This window comes from Heterocephalus glaber, unplaced genomic scaffold, assembly GCF_053883595.1.
Source record: "Heterocephalus glaber isolate CG9 unplaced genomic scaffold, H.glaber_assembly_v1.0 deba00001608, whole genome shotgun sequence".
Classification (NCBI taxonomy): Eukaryota; Metazoa; Chordata; class Mammalia; order Rodentia; family Bathyergidae; genus Heterocephalus; species Heterocephalus glaber.
Genome location: NW_028258379.1, coordinates 12,941,794 through 12,960,978, shown reverse-complemented (window position 1 = coordinate 12,960,978; position 19,185 = coordinate 12,941,794). Strand labels below are relative to the sequence as shown.

Below are 19,185 nucleotides of genomic sequence, written 5' to 3'. Positions count from 1 at the left end.
GTGGGGGAGGGGCAGGGCAGGGGACTCTCCTCCCACCACAGTTTCTTTTCCTGCACACACACAGCCTCCTGTCAGCCTTGGAGATGACCTGCCTTGTCTTTCCCAGGTGATAGAAAAAATTCTGTCACAATAACATCCTGACATCCCATTTGTGTTTACTATCCCAGCTTCGAAGATCCCTTGCATCATTTGGAAATTCAGAACAGGTTTCAGTTTGTATTTGCCAACTTCCAGTCCCATAGAGCTCAGGCCACACTCTCACCTCTCACCAAGCAGCCACAAAAGTGGCTCTACACCTCTACTGCAGAAGAGAGGCCCATTGAAGCTTTCAAAGCAGCTGCTCTTATCAAAAGCCTGCAGGTACTGCTCTTCTGAGGATGCGGTGGGAAGTCAGATGCCAGCAGCAGCGTCAAATTCACCCATCCTGCACTAAGCCCCTGTGCTGGCAGCAGAGGGTCACAATGACTGGCAGGTCCAAGGCTCCAGGGTATCGGTGGTGGTGGGGGGACCACCTGTCCTGCCTCACCCCAAATTGCTGCCAATCATTAGAACAGCAGGAGGCAGGCAGCCCATGTGCCTGCATCTGACAGGTGGTAATGGCTTGGAAATGAAGGCAGGCCCGGAAACTGGCCTTGGGGGAGGGCAGTGGGGCTCAGAAGCCACTGGAGCAAAGCCATGATGAACAGTGAATGGCTGGGACTCGAGGGCGGTCCCAGGGCTGCCTTAGGTGGCCTCATTTCTTCCAGGCTTCTGATGAGGGGAGTAGGGTTCGCTCCTTGAGGCTGGTTGGAACGAGAGAAATCGTGAGCCACTGGTCATTTTTCAGGCTGTCTGGAGGTCCAGGCAGCCCCTCAGTTACCAGCTTACCCATCTTTCACAAACTAGGATCTTTAAGGGTTAGAAAATACAGCTTCGGGTTCATTCTCAGAGAAAAGCAAACTCTGTGGCAGAAGAAAGTGTTTCTGTGCCCTCTGCTGGTCAGCCAGAGACTCAGAACAATAGACTAAACGATGCTGGTGCCTGCTTGGGCTGAAATTCTCTGGTCCCTCTATTAGCAACCACCATCAACACTGCAGAAGCTGGGCTGAGTGCCCCAGGGGGTGGCTGAACTGCTGCAGATTGTCACAAGTTTTCTGGGAGTTGCTTGGTCCTGATTCATCATGTGTTTGGTTAGAGAGGGATCCCACAGGGCCTGATGAACCTTCTGAGGTCTCCTAGGACTCAGGGCAATGCTAGGAGAGAGCTCTCAGGCAAAACTGGCAGCACCCCCCCACACACACACCATGCTCTCTTTTAATTGCTTCTCCCTTCAGCTGACATGGTGTACAACTCGCATCATCAATCTGCAGGTTAGAAGAACAACTACATTCTCTCAGGAGATGTTACAGCTCATAAAAAATGTACAGGGGATGCTCTTTGCTGCAGGTTTTGATTTTTAACTCATTCCCTGCCATGCAGCAGAAGGTGTCAAGCCGAGGAGTACAGAGATTTGCATAGGGAAGTGGGTGGAGGTGAGGGCAGGTGGTAAGGGGTGACAGTCACTATTCTGGCAAATGCACAGAACAGGAAGGATGAGGTCATCAGCTCTCTGGCACTCCCCGCTTCTGAACTATAGGACTTCTTCCTGGTGGGTGAGAAGCTAATTAAATTCCAACAGTGCCCAGCATACAGCTGTCTCCACGGGTCCACCCAGTATGAATGGAGCCCTGGACTCAGCTCTAGGTGAGTTAGAAAAGGAAAAGAGAGGCTGCCCCTGCCACAGATGGCCACAGCAGGTATGCTGGTGGCCATGCCCTCTCCCTGTCATCTGGAGGTGACAGCTTTCACTCATCTCACAGACTCACCCAGAACAAAATGATCAGAAAGGACTTTCCATCACATTATATCATCATAGATCTCTTTCTTTAAAAGACCTAGGTGACACTTTGGGGCTCCTCTGCTTCTCATTCTGAAGCTCTGGCTTAAATGTAGCTACTTGGCCACTTAATCAGCAAAGTGTTAAGATATAAGCATGCTTTCTGCTAGAGGGATCCGGGGAGATGGGAAGACGGAAGGGTGCAGGCATTCTGTAGTGTGCCCAGTGGGGCTCTGGTCAGTCTCTCTTCTTTCCTGTCTTGTTGGATGCCCGTCGCCTGGGCTCTTGATCAGTCCTGGATAGAAGGGATGAGGACTTAAGCACAACTGTTTTGGTTTAGATCTAAAATGTCCCCCCTCAAGTATACTGTGCTCAGAGGCAGGGCTTTTCGAAGGCGGATCATGAAGGCTCTAACTTCACTGATGAGATCATCCTTTGATGGCATCATTGGGAGGTGATGGAAATGAGGAGGCGGGCCCTAGTTGAAGGAAGTGGATCATGGGGGTGTGGCCATGGGGACTATATCTGGTCCCCAGCCCAGTCCTCTGTGGCTCAGCAGCTTTCCTACACTATCCCTTTACTGCCATCATGATGTTTTTGCCCTGTCATGGGCTTAAAAGAAATGGAGCCAGCTTATCATGGACTGAAACTATGAGCCAAAATAAATCTTTCTTCTACATTGACTTTCTCTGGTATTTGGTCACCGTGACACAAGCCTGACTAATGCAATGGCCAGTTCAGCAGATGGGCAGGATCCTCAAGTTGTGCCACATCGTACAACTCTCAGGAGCCACTGTGCACACAGACCACGGTGGAGGTGTGTCTGCCTGGCCACACATTGTCCCCCTGGCAAGGTGTAAAATGTGGTCAGCTCTGAATCCTTGAGATCTGGGTCATGGCAGGTGCTGAGCCAGTATCTGTGGCCAAAGGAATGGACACGGGGGGGAAGGGAAGCAGCTACTTGTGTCTAGTGACCAAAGGGTCCTAAAGTTGTGTGACTTAAAACTGAGCTTGCCTCTCTGTGCCTAATTACGCTGAATATCATAAAAATGGAATTTGGCCTCCAGAGAGGATTTTAGAAGCTCTTGGGCTATACTTCTCTTTCTGCTATTCCATTTTCTTTATCCTCTTTTCTGTCATGGGTCAGAGGGGACTCTCTTTAAGTCTGGATTTATGTACGCATGCTGGGGGCACATTCACATTCTTTCACCCAAGGTGAAATGTAGCCCTCCTGGCACCAGGGAAGGGGCTGGCAAAGGCAAAAGTGGTAATGGCAGGAGGAACTGTTGAACACCTGCCAGGGACACACTGCTCAGTGCACTCGGTGCCCGAAGTGTCATGCATATTTTGTGAAACTAGTCTGATTTGATATGTGGCCCTGGATACACTCTAGCTTTCTGGAATGATTGCTCCAGTTTGGGCAGAGCAGCAGCAGCCTGAACAAGTAGACACTCTTGGGACCTCACAATGACTAGGACCCTGTGGTCATTCTTGAAACCCTCTGTAAGACTGCAGGTGGCACAGGGTCTTGAGTCCACTTATGGGCTGGGAAATAGTCAGGTAAAGGGGCCATTATACCACTCCATCTTGGGGATCAAAGGGGATAGGGATGAGGACTCCTAGGTGTGGCTCCTGGGGACTGTGCTGGGAGTGGAATCTGGGATTGAGCTGGCCATACAGTGGTGCCTTCTGGGGGCATCAAGCTGGCCACAGAGGGCTTTGCTTCCCACGCAGCCTGGGAGGCTGTTCTGAGTGTCACTCTAGTGGAGAGAATTAGAGGTCAAGTCTTCTGTTAGAAATACTTCATTAGGAATTGAAGCAAGGCTCTGATATGTGGTTAGAATAACACCTAACTCTGTTATAGCCTGAAAATAAGGTATTCAACCTGGCCTGGTTTATAATAGATGCAGGGATGCCTAGAAAGGCATCAATACATATGGTTGGTTGGGATCTACATATCTTCCTGGAACTTCACAGTGTGGGACAATCACATTGCTCCCTTTGACTAATTCAGTCTCCCAGCTTAGAATATTCTCTCTGCTTCTTCTTGGTCTGCCAATGTCTTGTGTACCTTTCAAAGTCTAGCTGATGATTTGCCCACTCTGGCTTAACATTGATTCCTCCCTCCTTTAAATACTTGCAGAATGGTTTTAGAGTTTACACTTACTTATACCCAATTACAGATTTAATTGTTTCTTGCATTTTTTCCCTCAAGGACTCACAGGGTCATTGCAGCAAAGATCATGAATCTCGACTTGGTACTGCATAGTGCATCACAAACATCACTTGATCATGTATGGAATTGAGGTGGTCTCTTCCTTCAAAAGTACAACATGGATTTTGCACATTAACATTGGAGAGGATAGTACTTTGCATGAAGTATCTGGTATGATTTTTTCATTTCTTTGAGACAGGGTTTTGCCATGTGGTCTAGGCAGCCCTCAAACTTACGAACCTCCTGCCTCAGTCTCCCAAGTGCTAGAAATACAGAAATATGTCACTATGCCCAGGTATAATCTAATTTTTGAAGGTAAAAAAATTTAAAAATTATTAAAACTCTTTCAGAAAATAGCTCTAGAATATGGGAATTCAATAAATAAAATAGAACCTGATGCAAGGAGAAAAAAGAGAGAGACACAGAGAGAGAGAGAGAGAGAGAGAGAGAGAGAGAGAGACAGAGATATTTTCCTCTTATCCTTGGTAGTCACCAGTTTGCTAAGATCTCTGGGAGGTCTTAGATAGGTCACATTTCCATGAGTCTCTGATTCTTCATCTAGCACAATAAATGACAAAATAAACCCAAAATTCTCTAATTTTTTATGACCAAGAACTCTTTCCTTTAATATATCTCCTTCTTTTCCTCTCATATTGGACCCCATATTTTGAGTGTTCTTCCCCCTATTAAATAGTAATTATTAATACATTTCCCCCATAAAGCACAGAGACCAACAGAAACAATCAGATGTTCTCTCTGGTATCAGAGGATTAGAATAATCACCACCTGGAGTTGATAGAATTCTCCCCCACAGGAAAAAAAAAAAAAGCATGTTTTAATTAGCTTGAATAAGGTGTGACTGAAAAATATGGTGAATGTTTAAATTTAAAAAAATGGATTGCAGTAAAACACACATTGCCATTAACCCCTCTCAAAACACTTTCCTTCACTTTGAACACACTTATTGTTCTTGCCATTTTCTGGAGCAGTTCTGGAAGTCTTCTTCTGTGAGTATCTTTAGTTGTGCTGTTGTGCTTGCCTCAATGTCCTGAAATGATTCAAATTGTCTAGCTTTCATAGTCTTTTTGACTTTGGGGGACGAAACAGAGGTTGCACAGTGCCAGAACTGGTGAACAAGGTGGATGAGGACACACTGCATTTTTTTTCATAAGCTTGCCTATTTCTTGGATGGCACTGGGCAGAAGCATTGAATCTATTTATCTATCTATCTGTCTATCTATCTATCTATCTATCTATCTATCTATCTATATTTTTAGCATACCTCTTAAAGACATTCATACAAGAGAACTTCCAGAAACTCCTTCAGAAAGTGGCAAGAATGATAGGATGAGTGTGTTCAAAGAAAAGGGGAGTGTTTTGAGGGGGATTAATGGTAATGTGATTTTTGTTGTAATTATGTTTTTAAGTTTAAACATTCACTGTATAGTTCGATCATACCTCCTATCATTCTGTCTCCAGTTATCAAATGATATTTACTATGGCTTTTTAGAATTCTGAAATGACTCCATTGACTCTTTTCTCTTCTGTTTCACCTTTCAGAGATTCAGGGTCCCAGACTGAGAAGAGAGTCTGAGAGAAGAGATCTGTGAGCTGCTGCTCCACTCAGAAATTCCATGGTTCTCTGGTTTTACTTAATGAATGGTGTCATCAAATCCATTTGACTATTTAATTATTATCAAAAGCATCTCTCCAGGTAGTTGAAAAAATGTCATTCAGACTTAAAGAACAACAACAAAAAAAGATGCCAATGTTGGTGTAGGTGCTAGTGTAGGTGGTGACAAAGTTACCTATTTTAATTTGTTCTTCATTTCAACCTTAGCCAGATTAGTCGGAATTTGAATTTGAACCCTAATAACATCTTATTGAGAAATAGAGGTGGAAAGACTGATTTTACAAATTCCTTCACACACATTCTGCATAGTTTCAACCTTGGAAGAATTTACCTGAGGTTTTCTGAACTGAATTCAGACTCCAGGAATCGTAGGAACTGGTCCCGCCCCACCTGGTCCTTCAATATCTCGTCGAAAGAGAAGCCCCATCTTTTTACTCGCTGCTGGCTGGGCTCTTTGCTTTGGGGTGAGAAGTTTTTAAAAAACGATCAATATCAGGCAAAAGCCTGTGACAAATTCTTCTCAATAACTCAAATAGATTTTGTTGCCACAAATGGAAGGAAAACATCTCATGTTTAAATTATGGGTTCTATAAAGCTTGCAAATTCCACATGTAGACTTGTATATCAATCACAACCAATAGGAAAATTTTCCCTTAAAGGAGGCATGCAAAAGGGTAGGTAGCACTTGGTGAAGGTCACCAGGTGACATCAAGCAGCTGCTATCTTCAGGAAATGCAACGGCACCATTGACTGGGCCTCCATGGACCACTTCTGTCAATTATAAGCCCACCTTTCAATGCCATCATACTTTTACTTTTATCAAAACCCAGGATGCTTCGTGAATCCAACGTTTCATCAAAGACATTGCCTCATACCTCCTGCACCTTCTTTAATCCACAGAAGAGCAATTAGCAGAATTAGAGGATTATCATTAGAGTTGAATGATATACACCTGGCCTAATCTTGAATAAACCATATGTATTTGTCTAGAAGCAGAATGCAGCATTCACTTATTGATTTAACTACTACATACAATGCTTACAATATGCCAGGCATTATTTTAACCATTTTATAGCTGCTGATGTAGCTATACTGCACCGAGGCCTTGCACTTACTCTGTGAAAAAAAAATATACTAGCATTATTCCTCTTTTCCAGACAGGAAAACTGAGACTTAGTGATAATTTGCATCAGGACACAGAGCCAGGAAGTGATGGAGTCAAGCATCAGATCTGGGCAGTGTGGCTCCAGAGTTCAGCCTTAACTCAGCTGGACTTGATAGCTTATCTTTGCTTTGCTATGTCATACACACTCAAGAAGCGGGGTGGGGAAGGCTGGTCTCACTTTTCTGATGGTCAGACATGAGAATATTGCCTTCAGCTTGCCTTCAGCCTTAGTCTTTTGGTGTAAAGTTTTTTTGGTTCATTTATTCCCCTGACCTTTTGTGCAGCAATAAGGTCAAATTCATGAGTCACCTGAAGCAGAATTACAGCCCCTACCCAGGCCTGCTGAATCAGAACCTACAGTTTCATAAGATCCCTAGGAGATTCATATCTACATTAACATTTGGGAAACATTCCTCTTTTTAGAAACAGACATCTTTTATTATCTCTAATAGTAAGTGAATAAAATCCTATCTCCTCTTATTATGCAGTTGGTGTAGTCTCAGTATTTATCTTAGGAAAGTTATACTTAGTAAAAAAGGGGAAGAGAACTTATGTGTTGGAAAGCTTGGGAAGGCAAATAACTCTATACCAGCCCTGTCCAAGAGAACCTACTGCTCTGATGGAGATATTCTCTCTTTGTACTCTCCAACATAGTCACGTGTGGCTACTGAGTACTTGAAAAGTGGCCATATGACTAATGAACTCAATTTTAAATAATCAAAATTTAAATTTAAGTAGACATGCAGATAGTAGCTACTGCGTTGGACACATGGCTCTATACATACAGTATCCCAACCCAATTACTTTTGTGCCAATAGATGTAGTCAGCATCAGTAGTGTCTTCTAATTCTAAGGATGCCAACCAATAGATCATATATTGGGGATCAGGAGGCTCTTATTGTACAACTTCGCATTTCTAGGCACAGCTCAGTAGGATCACGGTGGTAGGCTAAGTCCATCAAGTCAAATGAAGGAGGATTCCATGAAAGATTTCTTCCAAAGTACCAACCTAGGCCTTCTATAACAAAATATGAAGACAGTTCCTGGATTCTCTCAAATGTGAGCTACAGAATGAGTCAAACTCAATAATTTTCCAGGGAACCAAAAACACTATTTATGGAGAAATTTCCCTGGGGTTGAAACTAGCAGCAAATTAAGACCCAGAGAGCTACTGAGCATTTTATCATTCTGTCAGGGCCATACTATGCCCTGGGGTGGACACAACTATCTGGTCTTTGCCAGCCAAGGATTCAGGGCTCTGCAGGGCTGGTTCTGGTGGAAGCCTTACCCCCTTTAAAAACTTTACCCAGAGAATCAGTTGTGGAAAGTGACTCAGTCTTTGCAGTGATTGTCTCCTGGATGCACACCTACCAAAAATGTCACCACTCTCTGATACTGAAGCAGTGAGTCCACATTTCAGTCAACCAGACTTCTTAACGGTGGAAGAAGTCTTTTGGTAAAAGAAAATTTGGGGATGGGCTAGAAATCTCAGGGTGTCACTGTAGAAGGAGAATCAAAGATAGGACTAAGATCAAATTCAGAGATGTCTAGAGAGTTGTAAGTGCACCTGTTAGTAGAAACTAGGAGGTCTACAGGGACAGGATAGCCTGACATACGTTTCTTAAGTTTTCCATAACAGAGTAGTAACAAGCTGGGTAGCTTAAAAGAGTAGACATTTATTGTCTCACAGTTTTGAAGGTTAGAAGTCCAAAATCAAGATGTTAGGAGAGCCATATTCTCCTTGAAGGCTTTAGGGGAAAAGTTGTTCCAGGCTTTCCCCTCAACTTTTGATGCCGCTAACAATCCTTGGCATTCTTTGGCTTTAGATGCATTGTCTCTACTTCATCACACAACGTTCTCCTGGGTTTCTGTGCCTCCACATGGCATGTGCTCCGTGCACGTCTATCTCTTTTTTCTCTTCCTACAGAGACTGAGTTATATTGGATAAGGGGCCCACCCTACTCCAGTATAACCTTATCTAAACTAGTTGCATCTGTGACAACCATTTGTACAAATAAGGTCAGATTCTTGGGTTCTAGGAAAGACGTGGATTGTTGGTTGATACTGTTCAACTTAGTACACCTGGGTTTCCTCAACTACCATTATCAGTAATCTTATTTCTACAAATGTACGCTCCACATATGTTTTTTATTTTCCCCTGGTAGTGTTTGGCCATTGTGATGCTGTTCTATTAAAAACTTCTTGGATACAACTTCCCTACAAATATCTTTCCTTTATTACTTGAATATTTCCAACACCATCCATTCTTAAGGTTCAAGAACAGATTTTGAACACATTATTACCACTGAATGGCCTCTTACAGTTGGAAAAAACCCCCTGAAATTTTAATGTCTCTTGACCTTAATTTCCAGATTACTGGTACAATGTCTCTTACTTAGCCAAACCCAAGCAAGTAAACCACAAAATTCACAGGCCTTTTATTTATATCCATTATGTAGAAGTGCTTACAGTTTTATACTGTCATTCAACTTTTTAAGACTTTGTTATTGCCTCTCCAGCTATCTGGTAATCTCTTTATGTCTTTGTATTCTGCCATAGTACATACTTTGCACATGGCAAGTGTTCAACACTAAAAGGAAATTGATTTTAAAAATGCATATAGTGATGTGGGTGATGAGTCCTTAGCCTGATAGCATTTTCTAATCACTAACTGGATGTATTTTTTTATACCTTTGATTTGTCCTCTGTACCCACTAATCCTCATCCAACTCCTTCTTCCCACTGGGCATCTCAAACCAACACATAGAAATGACAGGTGGCTCTCTGACGTGGTCTATCTTTCATTCCAGCTGATCTCTCAGCTAAAGAGCATGGAGGAAATCTCCCAAACTGAGAACAAGAAAGCCAGATTCAGGGGAAGCAACCATCTATAACATTCATTTCTGCAGGGCCTGTAGATTGTTGGGCAGGACGAAAGAAGCTTTCTTTACTTGTTTTACATGGCTCCATTTGGATCTCAAAAAGAGCCAAGTAGGTAGATATTTATGCTTAAATTTTCAGAGTTCAAAATTCATCAGATTGTCCAAGGCCACATTTTAAGAAATGTGAAAAGAAACAGTCTGGAACTCAGGGCTGGTTGTCTCCAAAATTTCTTCTTCCCCTCAACCCCTGCTACTTTGCCTTCTACTATATTTCCTCCATTTGATGTCTAAACTAAGACTTGGGGAAAGATGTCAGCTGTCTTCAGAAGACTTTTGAGTTATGTTATGGGCTGAATATTTCTGTTCTTCCCCAAATTCACATGGTGACATTCGAACCTCCAATGTGATGATACCAGGAGGAGGAGCCTTTGGAAATTGACTGATTCATGATTCATTTGAACGGTCAGTTCAAATATGTAGTGTTTAGAAGCCACCCAGTCTGTGGTATTCGTGTTAGCAACCCTAATGGCCCAGAAATTGATAGTGTTGGATGCTGAGTGTTGGATGCTATTGTAACAAATACCTAAAAATGTGAAAGCAGTTTTGGAACAGGGTAGTGAAGAGAGGCCAGGAGAGTTTAAAGACATGTGCTAAAAAAAAAAAAAAGCCTATGTTGTTGTTAGTGGAACTTTAAGGGAGATTCTGGTAAGTGCTTAGAGAGTGCTGTTAGAGACGAAGCTTAAACTTCTTAGTTGACACCTAAGTAATGCTGAAGAGAATGTTGGTATAAATATGGATGGTAAAGGCCATTCTGGTGGGGTTTCAGATGGAAACAAGGAATATGCTATTGGGAATTTGAGGAAAGGTGATTATTGCTACACAGTGACAGAGAACTTGGCTGCATTGTTTGTGTTCTAGTATTTTGAGGAAGGTAGGATTTCAAGTGATGAAACTGGATATTGAGCTGAGGAAATTTCTTCCTTTCTTTCTTTTCTTTCCTTTTTGCAGTACTGGGATTGAACTCAGGACCTTGCGCTTGCAAGGCAGGCGAGGCGCCACTGAGCTAAATCCCCAGCCCAAGCTGAGGAAATTTCTAAGCAATGTATTAAAGACATACTGTGGCTCCTCCTGACTGCATATAGTAAACTGTAACAAGAGAGAAATTACTTGAAGTCAGAAATGTTAAGCAAAAAAGGAACCAGAACCTAAAGACTGACAAAATTCTTAATCTGTCAGTATGTATTATAAAAAGTGAGATCACTAATGGTATAGCTAAATGACTGTTTGACAAGGAGATTAATATGGATCAGTCATCTCAACAAAAGTCAGAAGCTATTCTTCACTCTATCAAAGAATGATTTGAAAATGACTCAGAGGTTGTTAGTGGTGCTACTCACACCATAGGCCCAGAGTGTAAGGGCCATGGGGAGTACAGGGTAGGACCAAAGAGTGCATTTACTTCTCCAGTTCAGACCGGCCAGGATGCCCTTGCTTATTGCCTCAAGGGGGGGAATCCCTGCAGAGAGCTCCTGATTGCCCTGTAGCCATAGAGTCATTGGCACTAAGATGCCTGGGAGAGCTGAGCACCACGCCTCAGCCCGGGAAAGCTGTGAGGCCCCAGTGCACAGATGACATGGCAGACATCCCACTGAACTATGGGGGTGATGTTGCCATCCATGTGAGCCTGCAAGGCAGAGCGTCAACCCAGGAAAGCCTTAGACACAGACTGTAACCCAGGAAAGCGCAGAGGTAGGGTCACTGCTTCAGTGGGTCTGGAACCAAAGATAATTGTTCTTATATTTTAAAAAGGTTTAATGTTGTTTGCCTTTTTTATTTTGGACTCACTTGGGACCCATCACTTCTCCCCTTTTATTTCACTTATTAGAATGAAAATGTCTATCCTATACCTCTCCCACTGCTATAAATTTGGGAGCACATAACCTGGTTTCACAGGTTCACAACTGGAGGGGAATTTGCCTAGGATGAATTGTACTTTGAGTGTCACCTATATCCGATTTAGATGATATTTAGATGAGACTTTGGACTTCAGAGTTTATACTAGAACAAGACTCTGGAGCTAGTGGGATGCAATAAATGTATTTTGTATGATAGACTTCATAAATTTGGGGGGTCAGGTATAGAATACTTTGGACTGAATGTTTGTGTCCCTCTGAAATTATGGGTTGAATTCTTGATCCCTAGTGTGATGGTATTAAGAAGTGGAACTTTGGGGGGTTAATTAGATAATGAGGAATGGGATGAGTATCCTTGTAAAAGAAACTCCAGAAAACTCTCTTGCCTCTTTTCCATGTGAGGACACAGCAAGTAGACTGTCATTAGTGAACCAGGATGGACACTCTCACCAGATACCAAACCTGCTAGTGCACTGGTCTTGGCATTCCAAGCTTGCAGAACTGTGAGAAATAAATTTATTTTGTTTATAAGTCTGAATATATTAAGAAAAGTTATTAGAAAAATTATGAAACAACAGATAGTTCCTTAGGGAGAGAATATCCAATGAAACCCATCGCAGGGCCAACACTGTGAAGAAATAGTCAGTTTTATTTAATACTTCAAGCATAACCTGAAGTTCCTGCATTCTCCAATGAGAGTGGTCTAGTTATTTATTACTGCAGAACAAATCGTCCTAAAACAAGATGAGATCAAAATTTACAGTAAATAATTTTTTAAAAATTTATTACAGAAAAGGATACATTATCATTATTACCCCCTAAAATACTTTCCATTGCTTCAGACACTCTTATCCAATCATTCTTGCCACTTTCTGAAGCAGTTCTGAAAGATTTCTTTCATGAATGTCTTTACTAGGTATGATAAAAAATACAGTGATTGCTGCTGATAAGCGCCACCCAACTGAAAGGCAGGCTTGTAAAAACATTTTGGTATATCCTCTTCTGCCTTATTTACCGGATCAGGGACTGTGCAATGTCTGGTCTTTCCCAAAGCCAAAATGACTATGAAAGGTAACTGTTTTGGATTTGTTCAGGACATTGAAGCAGCCACAACAGTGCAACTAAAGAGTCACCAAAGGAGACTTCCAGAACTGCTTCAGACAATGGCAAGAATGATGGGATGTGTTCAAAGGTAGGGGAGTATTTTGAAGGGTTTGATGAAAATGTGTCTTTTACTATAATTAATTTTTAAAATGTAAATATTTATCATATTTTATCATCATACCTTGTACTCGCTCTCACTATCCTACATGTTGACTGAACTCTACTGGGCCATTCTCACATAGTTGTAGTTGGAAGGCAGTGGAAGGGATCATCTGAGAGTTTTCTGGGCTGGACATCCCATATGGCTCATCCCATGGCAGCTGGTGCTGGCTGTTGGTCAAGAGCTCAGCTGAGGCTGTAACTGGATTGTCTGTCTGCACACGGCCTCTCCAGTGGCTTGGGCTTATACAGCATGGCAGATGGGTTCCAAGAAGGAATGACTCAGGAGCAAATGTTTCAAGTGACCAACTGGTTCTCGGAATGTCACTTCTGTCACAATCTACTAGTCAAATAAGACACCAAGCCCAGTTCAGACAAAAAAAGAGAAGGAGGCATCTCCTCCCCTTGATATAAGGGGCAGCACCTCCTAGGCAGCCATATTTGGGGACTGACTACCATTTAAAAAAAAAGCTTCACTCATAGTCTGTTTGCATAGTTTTGCCAGCTTCACTGCTCTGGCAGCTTAGGGATGACGTCTGCCTCTCACCAGGTTGAGCTGGCTGGGAGGACAACAAGCTTCCTTGCGACTTTTGCTTATGTACCTGATACACTGCAGAGAGGGAGCAATAAACCTGTCATGTGGGGAGAGGAAATCACAAGCCACAATTCTTCTAGCAACCCCAGGTTTTCACTAAGCTCCACCAGAAACATTTCCCAAGGGCCTCCTCGAGACACTCTTCCAGTGATGTTTATATCGAAAAATTCTCCTCAGTTGTGATCTGGCAACTTTGTGCTGATTTTTCCCTCAATGGTGGGTGCTGGCTATCACTATTTATTTATTTATTTATTTATTTATTTATTTATTTATTTTTTGATACTGGGGATCAAACTCGGTACCAGGGATTGAACTCCTTGCACTTGTGCAGCAGACAGCAAAACCACTGAGCTAAATCTCCGGCCCTATCACTATTTTTTAAAATTAAAACTTTATTTCTCAGAATTTTTAATGGATAGACTTGAGGTTTAGTTTGCTCAGGCTTTAAAATGGTAGCCTTTCATTTCCCTCTGAATATATACTGGTCTTATTCTTGAATTTCTGGATCTAATAGCTTGCCTGAGGAGGTGAAGGGATTCAAGAACCATTTTTTCCTGTTTGTGTTACATACTGTGCCATTTTGTCCATTATTCTGTTAAACTGTTGTTTACATCCTCCGTTGGGTTTCCAAAACTTCCCCATGGCAGACAACATCCTCTTCATCATTGTAGAACCTAGACATTTTCTAAGTTGTCCTCTGCCTGGACTCCTTTGCAGACCAGCAGAAATCTAAAGCCTGGCTCAAATTACTGTGAATTCCCTGTGGAGTGATATCTTCTCACATGCTGCCTCTCCTCTTGCACACAGCTTGACCTATCTTCACCAGTACCCTCCTTCCCATGAATTGTCTGGGGCTGGGTTGAAAGCCTTGACCTGAACTTCACGGTCCTGGGAAGGGACCCCATACTGCACCTCCAGGCAGCCTGTTTAAAGGCTCACACTCAACATTCCTGCTTTTGAAAAGTCCTTGTTCACTGGTGCTAGAATTTTCCTGGCCTTGCACAGAGACCGGTTTCCATCATCATCCTGGTTCCCCAGCCTCCCCTCCTTTTCACTGCCCTTTCAGGAATAGAAAGTACACCGGTCTCCTTTTCTCCTTTGGCAGAGCGTAGCCTCCTCCCTTTGTTGTTTGAACCTGCCAACACCCTAGTCTGCAGGGCCTGCTTTCTACCCTGAGTGACTTAATGTCCTTTGCTAAGCAAGGAGAAAACCTGGTGCCAGGTGGTAAGATAGCAGGTTTTATTACCTTGCAACATTTTATCCTGAGAACACAGAACAAAGTAGATTTGATCCGTATGCATTGAATGAAACTGAAACTGAGAAAAATGACTTTTAATTTTTGTTTATTAGTCCTCATCAGCCTTTATTTCATGGATGGGACTGTACCTAGGCTGAAGTGTGATATTGACACCAATCCCACATAATGCTTCTCCCAGTACCACTGCCAACCTCAGAGTGGGGAAGAATGTTCTGTTCGGAGTAGAAATAGGCCTTCATGTTCACTTGTATCTATGCAACTTGACTCTGCTTGTAGGTAGCTAGAACCCCATATGTCCCTTAGGTTAGGCATTAGATTACAGCAGGAGCCTGAACAATAAGAGCAGAACTCTGCACAGCACTGTTACAGGGACAAGGAACACCCTGTGTAGGGATAAAGTATTAGATAGGTTGGGAGAAACCAGGTGGCCACGTGACCACATTTGCCCAAACTATTATGTGTTTCTTTGCTGACTTATAACAAGGGAGAAAATCTATTTTATCACAGTGAATTAGGCTCATGAGCTTTCCTCTCCTCTTTCCCCAAATACCAAGAAAATGACCAAAGAAACATTCACTTATTTACCCATCCTCCATCCAACATATACTTTTGAGTGTTTTCTGTGTGCCAGACAGAGGTGCAGGTGCTAAAATAATTGTAAGGGGGCAGCAATGTTGAATGAGAAGAAAGCTACCATGGGGTGGGGAGACAATGGACCAGGGAGAGAGACAGGTAAGACTCTGGAGTTTAGTGAAGTATTTTTAAAACCCTGAACACAGTATGTAAAGGCACAGAAGTTTCCTATTGGGAGATGATGCCTCTGAAGAATTTCAGAAAGGTATGAAGCAGACAAATTGAACTTGCAACAATGCTGATACAGAGCAGTTTATAATTTTAGTGGATCTACTGAAGAAAATAGCTGGGTACCTCAACAGAAACCTGGGAACATATCAAGCTCTGAGCAGTGGGATTGGAAGCAGAGGCAGTGGGTGGGCATTAAATAGGGGGCACAAGAAGAAACTCCGAGATATGGAACAGACTCTATATGGCAGAAAGGCTTTGCTAAGTAAAGGGGAGGGTGTGTTTTCTGGCCAGCTCCTAATCCTAGCAATAAGACCAGAGGGTAGTGCCTCTGCTGGGTCTAGGGGCAGTACAGCAAACAAAGAGAGGAAAGACTTCTCAGCAATGCAGGGTGACCTCTAAAGATTCTCTAGTTTGCTTGATACTTCCTATTGGCTTTAGCAGATCTAACTGGGGCTCCCAGGCCCCATCACAGAAGGAGAAGGGTGGACTTGTTGGGAAGCACCATGGGGTGAGAGCATAAGGAACTCCATTTTGGCTTGCAAGGGAGCAGGATACTTGGTTACAGGGCTGCCATGCCAAAGGTGGGGCTCTACCTCCCAAGGACAGCATAGCCCCTGGTCTCACTCTGTGAGAGGACTCAATCTTTCAGTCCGTTCTTGGACCACATACCCAGGACCCAGAGGGGAGTCCTGGAAATTTACCTGTGCCCACCTGTTGACACATAGCTGTGGGAACTGCTCAGAGGAAAGCTACCAGGGGCAACTCAAGAAAACCACGTCAGGAGTCTTTAACTTGGTGTGTCCCAGAATATCCTAGATTGCTAAACATGTAGATGCCCAGAGCCACCCCAGGGCAACTGTATTTTTAATGTCCACGATTTGAGAACCAATGACCCATACTCTTGCTGAATGAGTTCTTAGTAGCTACTGATAGACTCTAGATGAAGACTTCCTGGGAGATTAAAAAAAATTCAAGTGTCAGTTGAGAGCAGGGGAACATGGCTGTAAACCCAACTACTTAGGAAGCTGAGGCAGAAGGATTGAAGTTCAAGGCTAGCCTGGGCAACTTAGCAAGACCCTGTCTCAAGATAAAAATGAAAAAGGCTGATGCTGTAGCTCCATAGCATAGTGCACCTTGGTTTAATCCCCTGTACCAAAACAAACAAAAACAATAAAACAGAACCCAATGTGTTATTTGGCTGGAAATTCTAATTTTTTATTCACTCCCAGTGGTTTTAATGTAAGGCCAGGGTTGAAAGCCAAGACTTTTGTTGAAAGAAAATGAGCTCTCCTCCAAATTGCTGGGAATAAGAAAAGAATCATCTCTCTGAACAGTGATTGGAGCAATGAAATAATGACAAAAAAGTGAAGATCCTTCAATCAATGACTCCTATGAAACAGATTATGAGGCAGAAATAGAGTGGAGATATGAAAATATAAAAAATAAAATGTGAAAAAAATTGGGTCTTGTTCTTGAAGGGGATTAGAGGGTAAATATAAGTAGAGCAAAGTAGGCTGCTATAAAAACAAAAAGAACAAGAACTATCAGATGTCTTAGGAAAAAAATATGATTATCGACCACTCTTTCCAACACTCAGGAGAAAAAAAAATTCATTAAAGTGTATAATCACACCATTGAAATCCAAACTAGTGACTTTAAAGAACAATTCCAGAAATTCTGTCACTTGACTATAGAATACAAAGCTAGAGAGATGGGAATTATTAATTGAGAAAATGTAAGAGATATGATAGCTCCACCTGAGGTCCAGAATTCCTATCACAGGATTTTCCCGAGAAGAGAGGATAAAATGGAAAAAAGAGCAGCAGTAATTACAGAAAGAAGAAAAAGAAGAAAAAAGATCCTGAGCCAAAAAAAGATTTAAGTTCTTGGATCGGAATGGATGAGACTACCTGGGTCATGTTAGAAACATAAGTGAAAAGGTAAGAGATGCTTACTCCATACTCCTTTTAATGTTGATACAGTAAGTTGCAAAATATTGGTTTAAACTCTATCAAATTACCATACCACTGAGGGAGAATGGAGGAAGAGGTGAAAGGAAGCCTCAGTTTTTAATTTATATACCTCACAAGTATTAGTAACATTTGTAATTAAAAGATTTAAAAGTAACTACATCTAAAAAAAGAACTAGTGTTAAGAAAAAGCCAATACAAATTTCATTGGTAGAGCAAAAGTTTCATTGGTAGAGAAGAGAAAAAAGAGTAAGAAGAAAGAATGAGATTTGGAAAACATAAAGAATAAGGAAAACAGATAAAATAAATGATCCAAACTCATAGGACAATTTTATACACCAATATCCAAAGCAAAGAAAATCGCTAGAAAACTGGGCAAAGACACAAGAACTTACAAGTCACAAAAGAATGAATATCTAATAATCAGGTGAAAAGATTATCAAGTACATTAATAAATAGTAAGATGAGGGTTTTTTTTACTTTAAGATGAGGGTTTTAAAAAAAATTATCAGATTTCCAAAGTTAAAAAGGTTGCTAATGTTTGGGTTGATAAAGATGTGAGGAAATGGGCACTTTTAAATGGTAGGCATGAAAATATTTGTTATAGTTTTGCTCAATAGGAATCTGGCACATGAACCAAAATTAAAAATTAAAATATGCATACCATTCCTAGTAGAAATTCTACTCCTGGAAAACTTATATTAGAGAAATAATTGGACTTGTGCATAGAGATGTTAGCTGAATCATTGTTTATTTTATATAAAAAAGACATGACTTCAGTGTTTATGATCCAGGGATTGGTTAAATAAATTTTACTTCATTAATGCCAGGAGTGTTACGTAGATATTTAAAAAGGATATGGATAGATGTCTATGTGGAAAGATTTTCATGATGTATTGCTAATTAAGAATATTGGGCAATATATGGATAATGAAACCAGTTATGCTAGAGTAGAACATCTTCTATGCATAAAAATCTAAAAGGGTAGATATTAAATTAGAGATTCCCAACCTTTCTGAGTTCATGGCACCCTCAGTGTCTCACTAAGTGTTTCATGGTATCCCTGAGCCAAAAGAAGTAACTAATTGTTTTGTTTATTAAGGTCAGGATCAAAAAATTAGTATGTATTTATGTCCTAGCAACTTAGTAGATGTAAGAAATACACATACCTTGCAAAAGTTATTTTTATTTAATTCTTTAAATAACCACAACATGCAGTCACCTGTTGCACATCAAATATTTTCTCAAACTTTGGAATCAGATTGGACTCTACCCCATTGCCTATTCCATATTTATTTTTGCCAATCAAAAGGTATTAATTTTTGATCACAGAAATAGTTCTGAAAACCTAGATTTGCAAAGATGTAACATCATTGAAAAGGACGGAATGTGCTCTGATGTTGCCCCTGAGCTACCTTAAGCCAGTAGTTCATGAAGTATCTGCTATGTGTCAAACACTGCTGTGTTTCCATCAACAATTTACACTATCCTGGGAGTTCCTTGAAGTACCCCAGGTGCGCTGGTGCAGTTGGGAGCCAAGAAATCAGACTTCAAGCAAAGGTTCTTTCTGGAAGATGAGATTGGGCTGCAGGAAGAGAGGATTTCCTTCTTTATGCACACGTGGATAGTTTG

At 41.8% G+C, this 19,185-nt stretch overlaps 1 protein-coding gene across 18 annotated transcripts in view; it reads right to left on the bottom strand.

Moving 5' to 3' along the window:
* The window catches only part of Rgs6 (regulator of G protein signaling 6), a 596,709-nt gene that overhangs the window by 48,572 nt on the left and 528,952 nt on the right, over positions 1-19,185 (bottom strand). For 17 of the 18 annotated variants that reach the window (XM_004837270.4, XM_087195071.1, XM_087195077.1 and 14 more), the window contains one exon: positions 6,035-6,160. The exons of the other annotated variant lie outside the window; for it this stretch is intronic. In XM_004837270.4, the coding sequence (XP_004837327.1) occupies positions 6,035-6,160 (126 nt within the window). The remainder of the gene's footprint in view (positions 1-6,034; positions 6,161-19,185) is intronic. 18 annotated transcript variants of the gene reach the window in all.